At 52.3% G+C, this 13,766-nt stretch overlaps 1 protein-coding gene across 1 annotated transcript; it reads left to right on the top strand.

Moving 5' to 3' along the window:
• The first annotated feature begins 9,131 nt into the window (after positions 1 to 9,131).
• Positions 9,132 to 12,671, top strand: LOC119976595 (somatostatin-1A-like). The gene is made up of 2 exons (XM_038817202.1): positions 9,132 to 9,372; positions 12,298 to 12,671. The coding sequence occupies exons 1-2, from the start codon at positions 9,229 to 9,231 to the stop codon at positions 12,496 to 12,498; spliced, it is 345 nt and encodes a 114-aa protein (XP_038673130.1). The 5' UTR covers positions 9,132 to 9,228; the 3' UTR covers positions 12,499 to 12,671.
• The last annotated feature ends 1,095 nt before the right edge of the window (positions 12,672 to 13,766 follow it).

Raw genomic sequence — 13,766 nt, 5'->3', positions numbered from 1 at the left:
ACAGGCGAACAACAAATCCTGCAATTCAAAATGGAGTTGTCAATGACATGCTGAGGGCCGTTAATCTAAGCAGAATTGTGTACCGGCACAGTCTGATGATGCAGCATTTTCCTTAGCCTTCCATGAGAATCAATGAAGGAGAGAGCTGGTTCAATCAGGGCTGCAGATGGAAAAATGGGAACCCGACCACCTGGAGGTTCCCCTCCAAGTCACTGACCATCCGGACTTGGAAATACATCACCGTTCCTTCAAGGACTACAGCAGTTCAAGAAAGTGGATTAGCATCCACCTTCATAACAGGGAACAAAGAAATGACTGAGGAACTAAATTTATACTTTGCTTCTGTCTTCACAAATGAAGACATGAATAATGTACAGGAAGTTCATTGAAACACAAGTTCCAGTGAGGAGCTGAAGGAAATTAGTATTGGCAAAGAAATAGTTTTGTGGAAATTAATGGGACTGAACATAGAACATAGAACATTACAGCGCAGTACAGGCCCTTCGGCCCACGATGTTGCACCGTCCTGTGAAACCCCTCTAAAGTCCCTCTACACTATTCCCTTATCGTCCATATGTCTATCCAATGACCATTTGAATGTGTTTAGTGTTGGCGAGTCCACTACTGTTGCAGGCAGGGCATTCCACGTCCTTACTACTCTCTGAGTAAAGAACCTACCTCTGACATCTGTCTCCAGGGCCTGATAAGCATTATCCCAGAGTACTTGAGGAAGTGGCCCTGGAAATAATAGATCCATTGAACCATAGTATCATAGAATCATAGAATTTACAGTGCAGAAGGAGGCCATTCAGCCCATCGAGTCTGCAGTGGCCCTTGAAAAGAGTACACTACCTAAGGCCACACCTCCACCCTAACCCTGTAACCCCACCTCACCTTTTTGGACACTCAGGGCTATTTAACATGGCCAATCCACCTAACCTGCACATCTTTGGACTGTGGGAGGAAACCGGAGCACCCGGAGGAAACCCATGCAGACACGGGGAGAATGTGCAGACTCCGCGCAGACAGGGATCAAACCTGGGACCCTGGAACTGTGAAGCAACTGTGTTAACCACTGTGCTACTGTACAGTCTCTTTTTTTTCTACCCCAGTCCAATGTCAGCATCTCCACACCATGGTTCTCTCAGGAAGAGGTTCAGTGGCATTTAGTCCAACCAGTAACTATTTAGTGTAGAACGTAACCATATCCAAATATACACAAGAAGGTAGGCTTCTTCAATCAAAGCCGTGAGCTATCTCCATACAGACTACGATGAGCCATGAGACACCCTTTACAACACCATGCGGATGCTGCTGTTACCCCACTCTCACATTATTGGCAGTCATTTTCCAAAATTCTTTGGACTCCATAATTGTTCCCACAGATTGGAGAGTAGTTAATATAACCCCGCTATTAAAAAAGGGAGGTAGAGACAACTTCCGGCTGCGGCGATGTGGAGCTAAGCCGCACATTCGGTGGCTCCCGCAATTTTTGGACTTTTGGGCTCTTTTACGGGCCAGCAACGGCGCTGTTTTGACTTTTCCCCGGGTGGGAACTTGTGCTTGGCAGCCAGTGGATGGGCTGGACTAGAAGTGGAGCGACCAGAAAATCAACTTTGCAGCAGAAGAAGGTGCGAGGCAGAAAGGACAAGATGGCGGCTGGCGGGGAACCGGCAGCGTGGCAGCAGTGGGCGAGGGAGCAGCAGGAGCTGCCGCTGCGCTCCTTCCAGGAACTAAAGGCTGAGATCCTGGAGCCATTGAGGGCATCGCTGGACAGGCTCGGGGCAACTCAGACGCCTCAGGCTGCGGAGATTCGGGAGTTGCAGCAGAAGGCTTCGGAGAACGAGGACGAACTCCTCGGCCTGGCGGTGAAGGTGGAGTCGCACGAGGCGCTTCACAAGAAATGGTTGGCAAGGCTGGAGGAGATGGAGAATCGCTCCCGCCAGAAGAATCTGTGGATTTTGGGCCTCCCGGAGGGGCTGGAAGGTTCGGATTTGGGGGCCTACGTGGTCCTGATGCTGAACTCGCTGATGGGCGCGGGGTCATTCCAGGGACCGCTGGAGCTGAAGGGTGCCCATCGGGTGATGCTGCGGAAGCCCAGGCCGAACAAGCCGCCCAGGGCTGTGCTGGTCCGCTTTCAACGCTTGGTCGACCGTGAGTGTGTGCGTCATTGGGCGAAGAAGAGTAGCAAGTGGGAAAATAAGGAGATCAGGATCTACCAGGACTGGAATGCGGAGGTGGCAAAGAGAAGGGCTGGGTTTAACCGGGCGAAGGCTGTGCTCCACGAGAAGGGGGTCAAGTTTGGCCTGTTGCAGCCGGCACGCCTGTGGGTCACCTATAAAGACCGCCAACTCTACTTTGACTCCCCGGAGGAGGCCTGGACCTTTGTCCAGACAGAGAAGCTGGACTTGAACTGAGGACTGGGTGGTGGGGAACATTGTCCACAGCCCGGAGGCTTTGTCCTCCTTGATATCGTTTCGCTTTTTTCTTTTTGGTTCTATTGGACGATGTTTTTTTGCTGTTCTGTTTTTTCTTGTCAGCTTTTTGGGACTGTTATCTGTTTACTTGGGTGTTTTATCATATCACGTTGGGATTTTTATTATTTCACTGGTTGCGGGTTTGGGTGGGGTTCGCGGCCCTGTTGGGTCATGTACCTGTCTTCCCACGTGTTGGGTCGGGGGGCGGGGCTTGGAATGGGGGCGCGGGTTTTTCTCCCGTGCTGGAGACACAGGGGGCGGGGTTGCCATTGGGGGAATGGGTGTGTGTCACTGGGGAGGGTAATTGGGGTGGCGGGAGCAGCCGGGGTCAGCAGGAGTCGGCTGACTTACGGAAGTACAATGACTGGAGTTACACAGCTAGGGGGGTCCTAGCTTGGGGAGGGGTGGGGAGGTTTGTGGGGGGGGGGGAAGGGGGGGGGGGTTGGATACCGAGTTGCTGCTAGAATGGCCAAGAAGGAGCTGGAGCGTGTAGAAGGGGTCGGGATGGGGGTCTGTCGCTGTGGGGAACGGGCTGAGTGGGGGCGCGGGCACGTGGCGGATTACAGAAGGGTGATGGCTAGTTGATGGGGGAGGTTCAGGTGGCCCTCCGATCCGGCTGATTACCTGGAATGTGAGGGGACTGAATGGGCCGGTTAAACGGTCCCACGTGTTCGTGCATCCTGAGGGGGCTGAAGGCGGACGTGGCTATGCTTCAGGAGACGCACCTGAAGGTGGCGGATCAGGTCAGGTTGAGGAAGGGGTGGGTGGGCCAAGTGTTTCATTCGGGGCTGGATGCAAAAAACCGGGGGTGGCGATCCTGGTGGGGAAGAGGGTGTTGTTTGAGGCGTCGAGTGTGGCGGCAGGAGGTACGTGATGGTGAGCAGCCAGCTACAAGGGGAGCTGGTGGTGCTGGTCAATGTATACGCCCCAAATTGGGATGATGCAGGTTTCATGTGGCGCATGTTGGGCCGCATTCCAGATTTGGAGGCGGGGGGCTTGGTAATGGGGGGGGGGGGGGGGGGATTTCAACACGGTGCTGGATCCGCCACTGGATCGATCCAGTTCTAGGGTAGAAAGCCGGCGGCTGCTAAGGTGCTGAGGGGGTTTATGGACCAGATGGGAGGGGTGGATCCATGGAGGTTCGCGAGGCCGAGGGCCAGGGAATTTTCATACTTCTCCCATGTGCATAAGGCCTACTCCCGGATCGAGTTTTTTTGTTTTGTGTAGGGCGCTGATTGCGAGGGTTGTAGACGCTGAGTACTCGGATATAGCCATTTCGGACCATGCCCCGCATTGGGTGTATCTCGAGCTGGGGGAGGAGAGGGACCAGCGCCCGTTGTGGTGCTTGGAGGTGGGGCTGCTGGCGGACGAGGCGGTGAGGGGGCGGGTTCGAGGATGTATCGAGAGGTATCCAGAGGCCAACGATAATGGGGAGGTCCGAGTGGGGACGGTCTGGGAGGCGCTGAAGGCGGTGGTTCGGGGAGAGTTGATCTCCATTCGAGCACACAGGGAGAGAGGGGAGTAGAGAGAAATGGAGAGATTGGTGGGGGAGATGATGAGGGTGGACAGGAGCTACGCGGAGGCCCAGGAGGAGGGATTTCTGAGGGAGCAGCGCAGCCTTCGGACTGAGTTTGGCTTGTTGACCACCAAAAAGGCAAAGGCTCAATGGAGAAAGGCTCAGGATGCGGTGTACGAGTTTGGGGAGAAGGTGAGCAGGATGCTGGCACACCAGCTCCGTAAGCGGGATGCGGCTAGGGAGATTGGTAGTGTTAAGGATCAGGGAGGAAATGTGGTGCGGAGGGGGGTCTTCAGGGACTTTTATGAGAGACTATATCAGTCCGAACCTCCGGTGGAGGAGGGGGAGATGGGGCGCTTTTTAGACCGGCTAAGATTTCCGAGGGTGGAGGAGGGACAGGTGGAGGGACTGGGGGCGCCAGTTGAGCTTGAGGAGCTGGTTAAAGGGATAGGGAGCATGCAGTCGGGGAAGGCGCTGGGGCCGGATGGGTTGCCGGTTGAATTTTACAAGATGTATGCAGACCTGCTGGGCCCCCTGTTGGTTAGGACCTTTAACGAGGCAAGGGGGGGGGGGCTGATCTCCTTGATTCTTAAGCGAGACAAGGACCCCCTGCATTGTGGGTCATACAGGCCGATCTCACTCTTCAATGTGGAAGCCAAGTTGTTGGCAAAGATCTTAGCCACGAGGATTGAGGACTGTGTGCCGCAGGTTAATCACGAGGATCAAACGGGGTTTGTGAAGGGGAGGCAGCTGATCACTAATATACGGAGGCTCTTGAAATGTATAATGATGCCGGCGGTGGAAGGGGTCACGGATATAGTGGTGGCGCTAGTTGCGGAGAAGGCCTTTGATAGGGTCGAGTGGGGGTACTTGTGGGAGGTGCTGGAAAGGTTCGGGGAGGGGAGGGGTTTGTCAGTTGGGCGAGGCTGTTGTATGAGGCCCCGATGGCGAGTGTGGCTTCGAATAAGAGGAGGTCAGAGTATTTTCGATTGTATCGAGGGACGAGGCAGGGGTGTCCCCTGTCCCCCTTACTTTTTGCGCTGGCAATTGAACCCCTGGCTATGACGCTGAGGGAGTCGGGGGAATGGAGGGGGCTGGTCCGGGGTGGGGAGGAACACCGAGGGTCGCTCTACACGGACGACCTTTTGTTGTATGTGGCGAACCCGGTGGTAATGGGGATTCTCCGGGAATTTGGGGATTTCTTAGCGTATAAGCTTAACTTTGGGAAAAGCAAGTTGTTTGTGGTACACCCGGGGGACCAGGAGGGGGGGATTGGGAGGCTCCCGCTGAAAAGGGCGGAGAGGAGCTTCAGGTACTTGGGGGTTCAGGTGGCCAGGAGCTGGGGGGGCCTTGCATAAGCTTAATCTCACCAGGTTGGTGGAGAAAATGGAGGATGGTGGGACATGCTGCCGCTATCTCTGGCGGGTAGGGTGCAGTCAGTCAAGATGACGGTGCTCCCGAGGTTTCTGTTCCTGTTCCAGTGCCTCCCCATCCTTATCCCGAAGGCCTTTTTCAGGCGGGTTAACAGGAGCATTACAGGATTTGTGTGGGTGCACGGGACCCCGAGGGTGAGAAGAGTGTTTCTGGAGCGGGGCAGGGAGAGGGGGGGCTGGCGCTGCCCAACCTCTGTGGGTATTATTGGGCTGCCAATACAGCGATGGTGCATAAGTGGGTAATGGACGGGGAGGGGGCAGCATGGAAGAGGATGGCGATGGCATCCTGTGTGGGCACGAGCCTGGAAGCGTTGGTAACGGCTCCGCTGCCGCTCCCTCCAACGAGGTATACCACGAGCCCGGTGGTGGCAGCTACCCTCAAGACTTGGGGGCAATGGAGGCGGCACAGGGGGGAGGTGGGGCCACGATGGGGTCCCCGATATGGGGGAACCACCGGTTTGTTCCGGGGAGAATTGATGGCGGGTTCCTGAGTTGGCACAGGGCAGGTGTCAGGAGGCTGGGGGGCCTGTTCATAGACGGGAAGTTTGCGAGCCTGGGTGAGCTGGAAGGGAAGTTCGGGCTCCCCCCGGGGAACATCTTTAGGTAAATGCAGGTGAGGCCGTTTGTCAGGCGGTTGGTGGCGGGGTTCCCTCGGCTGCCGCCGTGTGGGGTTCAGGACAGGGTGTTCTCGGGGGTGTGGGCTGGAGAGGGAAGGATCTCGGAAGCGTACCAGGTGATGCAGGAGGTAGACGAAGCCTCGGTGAAGGAGCTGAAAGGTAAATGGGAGGAGGAGCTGGGTGAGGAGATTGAGGAGGGGACGTGGGCAGATGTCCTGGAAAGGGTGAACTCCTGCACTTCTGTGCGAGGCTTAGCCTCATACAGTTTAAGGTTCTGCATAGGGCTCATATGACCGGGACAAGGGTGAGCCAGATTTTTGGGAGCGAGGACAGGTGTATTAGGTACTCTGGGGGCCCAGCAAACATGTCCACATGGTCCTGGCATGCCCAGCGCTGGGGGAATTTTGGAAGGGTGTAGCAAGGACGGTATCGAGGGTGGTAGGATCCAGGGTCAATCCAGGCTGGGGACTCGCAATATTTGGGGTTGCAGTGGAGCCGGGAGTGCAGGAGGCAAAAGAGACCAGTGTTCTGGCCTTTGCGTCCCTATTAGCGTCCCTATTAGTAGGATTCTTCTTCAGTGGAAGGATGCGAGGCCCCCAAGCTTGGAGGTCTGGATCAACGATATGGCAGGGTTTATTAAATTGGAGAGGGTGAAATTTGCCCTAAGGGGGTCAGTGCAGGGGTTTTTCAGGAGATGGCAACCATTCCTGGATCTCCTGGCAGAACGGTAAAATCAAATCAAAAGGTCAGCAGCAGCAGCAACCCGGGGGCGGGGGGCGGGGGGGGGGGGGGGGGGGGGGGGGGGGATCTTTGTTTTTGTTTTCGGTTGAATCTTTGCCAATGATGGGCGTTTATTTATTGTTTCTCTTTTGTATATATGGGGGGGGGGGGGGGGGGGTTGTTCATTTTGTTCTTAGAATGTTCTGTTACTGTTTTCTTTTTTGTGAAAATGTGAATAAAAATTATTTTTTTAAAAAAGGGAGGTAGAGAGAAAACGGAATTATAGATAGGCCAGTGAGCCTAACATTGGTAGTGGGGACGTTGTTGGAATCAATTATCAAGGATTTCATAACACAACATTTGGAAACCAGTGGTGTACTCAGACAAAGTCAGCATGGATTTCAAAATGAAATTCTTTGACGATGTAACTTGTAGAGTGACCAGGGAGAACCAGTGGAAGCGGTTTACTTGGACTTTTAGAAGACTTTTGACAAAGTCCCACATCGCAGATTACCATGTGAAGGTTTACCAGGTAAAGTTAAAACCCATGGAACTGTGATGCATATAAAGCTAATTAGCAGACAGGAAGAAACAAGTTAGAATTAATGGTTCTTTTACTAGACAACATGGTGGTGGAGTGGTTAGCACTGCAGCCTCACGGCACCAAGGTCCCAGGTTCGATCCTGGCTTGGGATCTTTGTCCATGTGGAGTTTGCAGTCTTCCTGTGTTCACATGGGTCTCACCCCCAAAATCCAAAGATGTGCAACCTACCTAGACTTGCCATGCTAAATTGCCCCTTAGTTGGAAAAATGAATTAGGTACTCTAAATTTAAAAATAAAATGGCTCTTTTACTGATTGGAGTTGTATGTTATATATATTATATAATAATAATTGCTTATTGTCACAAGTAGGCTTCAATGAAGTTACTGTGAAAAGCCCCTTGTCGGCACATTCCGATGCCTGTTCGAGGAGGCTGGTACGGGAATTGAACCTGCGCTGCTGGCATTGTTCTGCATTACAAGCCAGCTATTTAGCCCACAGTGTAAACCAGCCCCACTGGTTGATATATTAATGATTTGGATGAGGGAACTAAATGTAATATCGCCAAATTTGCAGATGATACAAAGTTGGGTGGGAGGGTGAGCTGTGAGGAGGATGCAGAGGTGCATCAGTGGGATTTGGACAGGCCTAGTGAGTGGGCATGCACATGGCAGATGCAGTATAATGTGGATAAATGTGAGGTTATCTGTTTCAGTAGAAAAAATAGGAAGCAAATTATTATTTGAATGGATGTAAATTGAGAGAGGTGGATACTCAGCGAGACCTCAGCGTTCCCATGCATCAGGCACTGCAATTAAGTGCGCAGGTGCAGCAGGCATAAAGAAGGCAAATGGTATGATGGCCAACATAGCGAGAGAATTTGAGTATGGGAATAGAGATGTTTTATTACGATTGTATCGGACGTTGGTGAGGCTACACCTGAGGTGGGATTCGCCGGTCTGCCAGATGCATTTTCCTGCCTGGCACGCCCCCGCCACAGTGGGATTCTCCTTTCCCGCAGCCAGCCAATGAGGTTTCCCATTGTGGCTGCCCCACGCCGTCGCAAAACCCACAGGTGTGGGTGCGCTGCCGGTGGACAGGAGGATCCTGCCAATGGAGAATTCCATTGGAGCTGTGAAGAAACTGCAACCCATTCCGCAGTATATTCAATGTTCAAGGGGTTTGTGGATGAGGGTGTTTACCTGCCTTTCCACTTGTTAGTGAAGCCAGCCCCACGCCTCACTTGCCCCGACAAAGCCGCAACTCACAGGCCCAAAGAACGGATGAGCCCCATTCACCCTCTCAACTATGATAAAAACAGTAAGAAGTCTTACAACACCAGGTTAAAGTCCAACAGGTTTGTTTCAAACACAAGCTTTCGGAGCACTGATCCTTCCTCAGGTGAATGGAGAGGTACATACCTCTCCATTCACCTGAGGAAGGAGCAGTGCTCCTAAAGCTCGTGTTTGAAACAAACCTGTTGGACTTTAACCTGGTGTTGTAAGACTTCTTACTGTGCTCACCCCAGTCCAACGCCGGCATCTCCACATCATGATAAAAACACAATAAGATGAACGGGGCTGCGAGTGGATGGTTACATTCACATTCTGGCCAAGAATCTGCTGTGCTTCATGTACAGAAATTAGACAGGCTGGCCAAGAGGTGTCACATTATTGAAGAGGCGGCAACCAAACTCAGATCGCTAGGAGCAGGAAAAGAGACCAATTCGAGACTTGGTTGGCACCCTCCTCCCAACGTGTGAGCTGGTGTGAGGGCGGCTTTAAAAGGAGCTTCCCCGATTGCAGGGACAGAAGGATCGGAGCTGTCCACAGAGCCAGTGCTGAAACCGCCGCCAATTTCAAAGCGTTTGGAAACTGCTCTCCTTCTCGCTGTCTCTCCCATTGAGCCTCGCCTTGTGAAGAGATGTGGTGCAGCCGCCTTCAGTTGAGCCTGGCTCTCCTCTCCATCGCCCTGGCAGTACTGAGTGTCAGCTCAGGCCTCACAGTCAACAGGCATCGCAAAATCCTGCAGAGAGCCATGGCAGCCACAGTAAGCGGGAGGAAAGCGGTAAGGACGCAGCAAAAATTCACATTCAATAGAAATATTAGTTTGTGTTCACCCCGTTCATTTCGAATAGATACCAGGACTGGGAAATAACTGATTTAATTCTGATCTGGTCAGAAGACCCACTTTTGACAGGGCTATAATGTTGAGAGTGAATGTGCTTTGTACAGTGGTGGGGTCACTTAATAATAATAATCTTTATTGTCACAAGTAACATATATTAACACTGCAATGATGTTACTGTGAAAACCCCTCATCGCCACATTTTGGCACCTGTTCGGGTACACAGAGGGAGAACTCTGAATGTCCAATTCACCTAACAGCACGTCTTTTGTGACTAGTGGGAGGAAACCGGAGCACCCGGAGGAAACCCACACAGACACGGGGAGAACATGCAGGCTCCACACAGACAGTGACCCAAGCTGGGAACCGAACCTGGGACCCTGGTGCTGTGAAGCAACAGTGCTAACCACTGTGCTAATGTGCCACACTCATTGGTTTAGAAGGGATTCTGATCGGGTTTGATCTAAATTACAGGATTCCTCGTCCATGGAAAGAGCTCTTGTTCTCTCCAATCCATATTCACCTCCACAAAGAGAATCAAACAAGAAGTAAACATCATTCAACAAATCCAGAGAACTTACTGCTCCCCTCTCTCCCCAAAACCCCTCTCCCATCCCAACCCACCCCTTCTCTCTCCCCAAAACCCCCTCTCCTATCCCAACCCACCACTCCTTTCTCCCCAAATTCCCCTCTCTCCCGAAACTCCCTCTCCCCACCCCAACACCCTCTCGCCCCAAACCCCATCTCCCATCCCAACCCCCACCCCCTCTCCCCGAACCCCATTTCCCATCCCAACCCCAATCTCCTCTCTCCCCAAACTCCCTCTCTCCCCACCCCAACCCCAACCCACTCTCACCCCAAACCCCCCTCTCCCATCCCAACCCTCCTCTCCTGAAACTCCCTCTCCTATCCCAACCCAGCCCTCCTTTCTCCCCAAAACACCCTCAACCAACCCAACCCCAAACCCCTCTCACCCCAAACCCCCCTCTCCCATCCCAACACCAACCCCCCTCTCTCCCGAAACTCCCTCACCCCACCCCAACCCCCTCTCTCCCCACACCCCATATCACAGCCCATCCCAACCCACTCTCCCCAAACCTCATCTCCCATCCCAACCCAACCCCATTCTCTCCCCAATACCCATCTCCCACCCCAACCCCAACCCTCCACTCTCCTCAAACCCATCTCCCATCCCAACCCCAATCCCCTCTCTCCCCAAACCCACCTCTCCCAGCCCAACACCAACCCCCCTCTCTCCCCAAATCCCCTCTCCCCATCCTCACCAAAACCCCCTCACCCATCCCAACCCCACTCTCCTCTCTCCCCAAATCCACTCTCCCCACCCCAACCCCCTCTCTCCCCAAACCCCCTCTCTCCCCACCCCAACTCCCTCTCCCCAAACCCTCACTCCCATCCCAACCCCCTCTCCCCTCTCCCCAATCCCCCTCTCCCAACCCAACCCAACCCCCTCTCTCCCCAAACCCCCTCTCTCCCCACCCCAACTCCCTCTCCCCAAACCCTCACTCCCATCCCAACCCCCTCTCCCCAATCCCCCTCTCCCATCCCAACCCAACCATCCTCTCTCCCCAAACTCATTCTCTCCACCCTAATCCCCTCTCTCCCCAAACCCCAGCTCCCATGCCAAACCCAACCCTCCTCTCACCCCAAATCCACTCTCCCCCATCCCAATCCCCTTTCTCCCCAAACCCCAACTCCCATCCTAACCTCAACCTTCCTCTCTCCCCAAGCTCCCTCTCTCCCCAAGCCCACTATCTCCCTTAACTGCCTCTCCCCACCCCAACCCTATATTTACCCACCTCAACCCCCTGTCTCCAAATCCCCTCTCCCATCCCAACCCAACCTTCCTCTCTCCCCACCCGCTCTCTCCCCAACCCCTCTCCCTCCGCACCCCCTAACCACCCTCCTCGCCCCAACCCAAACAAAATCTCCCACCCCAACTCTCTCTCTCTACCCACACCAACTCCCTTCTCTCTCCCCAACCAAATCCGCTCACTCCAACTTCACCCGAGACCCCTCTCTCCCCATCTGTCAGCCCATATCATCAAATCTCTAGGATTCCTCCCCAAATGCATTTGGTCCTGTTTCATAGAATCATAGAATCCCTACAGTGTAGCAGGAGAACATTCTACCCAGCGAGTCTGCACCAAGCTTCAGAAAGAGCACCCTGGCCCATACCCCCTGTAACTCCACCTTACCCTTGGAAACTAAGGGGCAATTTAGCCTGACCAATCCACCTAACCAGCACATATTTGGACTATGGGAGGAAACCAGAGCATCAGGGAGGAAACCCAGGCAGAAACAGGAAGAAAGTGCAGACTCCACAGACAGTGACCCGAACCTGGAATTGAATCCGGGACTCTGGCGCTGTGAGGCAGCAGCGCTAACCACTGTTTATCCATTTGATTTGATCATTGGAATATTTTCGAGGAGCATCTGAGTCTCTCTCAGTAACCTCCATTAGCCGTCTAGAATGGGGCAGTGAACCAAATCTTGCAGCAAAGATAATTAATTTGAAAGAGATATTCAGTCCAATTATGTTATAAATTGTCTCCAAGTTGATAAGAAGCTCCAAGCACCGGGATTGGTTCATTCCAGAGGTTTTCTCGCTCTTTCCAAAGTCAACCTCCCCTTGAAGGGTTCACAATTGGGGGATGGACGGGAATCGAGTAATTTCTCAGCTTTCTAATTGCGAATTGGGAGCTTCCCAATTTATGAAGATAATTTCACAAAATTGGAATGAGCTCATTGTAGATTTATTGGCGGAAATTTCCCACATTCACTTTTTAAAATCCACATCCATTGGCGGGACTTTCTGCCCTAATCTATTTCCGTTGTTGTTCCCAGGAGGTTACAGAATATTCCCTGCAGACCAAACTGAAAAACGGCAAGAAGGAAGCTCAGAGTGACACTTCCGAATGGACTTTGAAGCGGGCGAAGGCCAAGACCCGCGGGGTGCCCAAGGGATCCAGCATACACAAAACCACGGATAGGGAGCGAAGACCAGCCTGTGTGCGGTTCGTCTGGAAATCCTTCACACCTTGTTAACTCTCCAAATTCCCATAGCAACCCACACACTCAGAATGTCGCATTCAGACAACTAATTAATCATGTGGTGAATGATTCTATTTGATTTATGTAAGAGAAGACAATTGGTTTGAATTGTCCAATAGCAGGCCAGTTTGAATGGTGACTGGATAGAGCCACTATTTTTCATTAATCTGTTGCAATAAAATCTGTTTGAAAGTGGACCATTTGTTGGACTTTGTTCTCTGGATAATGGGCTAATGTAGCTGAAGGGACAGAATTAACTCGGGTAGTTTTCAACACCAGTCCAAAGGTACAAGTCGAGAGGTGTCATTTTCCACAGTTGTAACTTTGTAAATCAGCTCTGGGTGGATTCGCTCTGGGTCACAGTCTCAAATCTGGGAAATGTTTTGCTGGAAGTTCCTCCGTGTATTCAAACTCAGAGGAGAGAATGAATGGACGGATATTAAAGGGGGTTCTGCTCTGTCCAATGCAACCATGCTCTGTGAGTGCTGCAATCTGCAGGAGAGCAATCTATCAACCTGCACAGTAAGAAGTCTTACAACACCAGGTTAAAGTCCAACAGGTTTGATTCAAACACGAGCTTTCGGAGCGCAGCTCCTTCCTCAGCTGAATTCCTCACCTGAGGAAGGAACTGCGCTCCGAAAGCTCGTGTTTGAATCAAACCTGTTGGACTTTAACCTGGTGTTGTAAGACTTCTTACTGTGCTCACCCCAGTCCAACGCCGGCATCTCCACATCACCTGCACACCAGCATGGCACTGGCAAAAGTCTAACCTGGTCAATGAAAGCATAAATCTGCAAATCACAAACCTGCTTCCAGCCTTCCCTTGTAAAGCGGGTTTCCATTGAAACATCTGATGTGATTTTGCACCATGTGGAAATGTCAGTGTAGGTTCTGCACAACACCAGTGCTCCATACAGGTGCTGAAATGTGTTCTGCCTGGAACATTGCCTTCCACCATTCCCTATTATGTCTATAACAGTAAGAAGTCCAACAACACCAGTTTAAAGTCCAACAGTTCTGTTTCGAACCATTAGCTTTCAGAGTGCAGCTCTTTCATCAACAAGAAGCGGAGATTAGAAATCAGGAGACATTGCAGCAATTGCCCAGCCACTGAATGAGGTCTCAACCTCACAATGTCAAAAAAAAGGTCCTGCACTAATAGCCGAGAACTGGTGGCCAAATGAAGAAATCGACCCCACATCCTGGCTCTGTAACAGACTGACAGTCACACCATCAGAATGACCCACTGATAACAGATGTTT

The sequence above is a fragment of the Scyliorhinus canicula genome, chromosome 13 (assembly GCF_902713615.1).
Source record: "Scyliorhinus canicula chromosome 13, sScyCan1.1, whole genome shotgun sequence".
NCBI lineage: Eukaryota > Metazoa > Chordata > Chondrichthyes > Carcharhiniformes > Scyliorhinidae > Scyliorhinus > Scyliorhinus canicula.
This window is presented reverse-complemented; position numbering and strand designations above follow the sequence as displayed.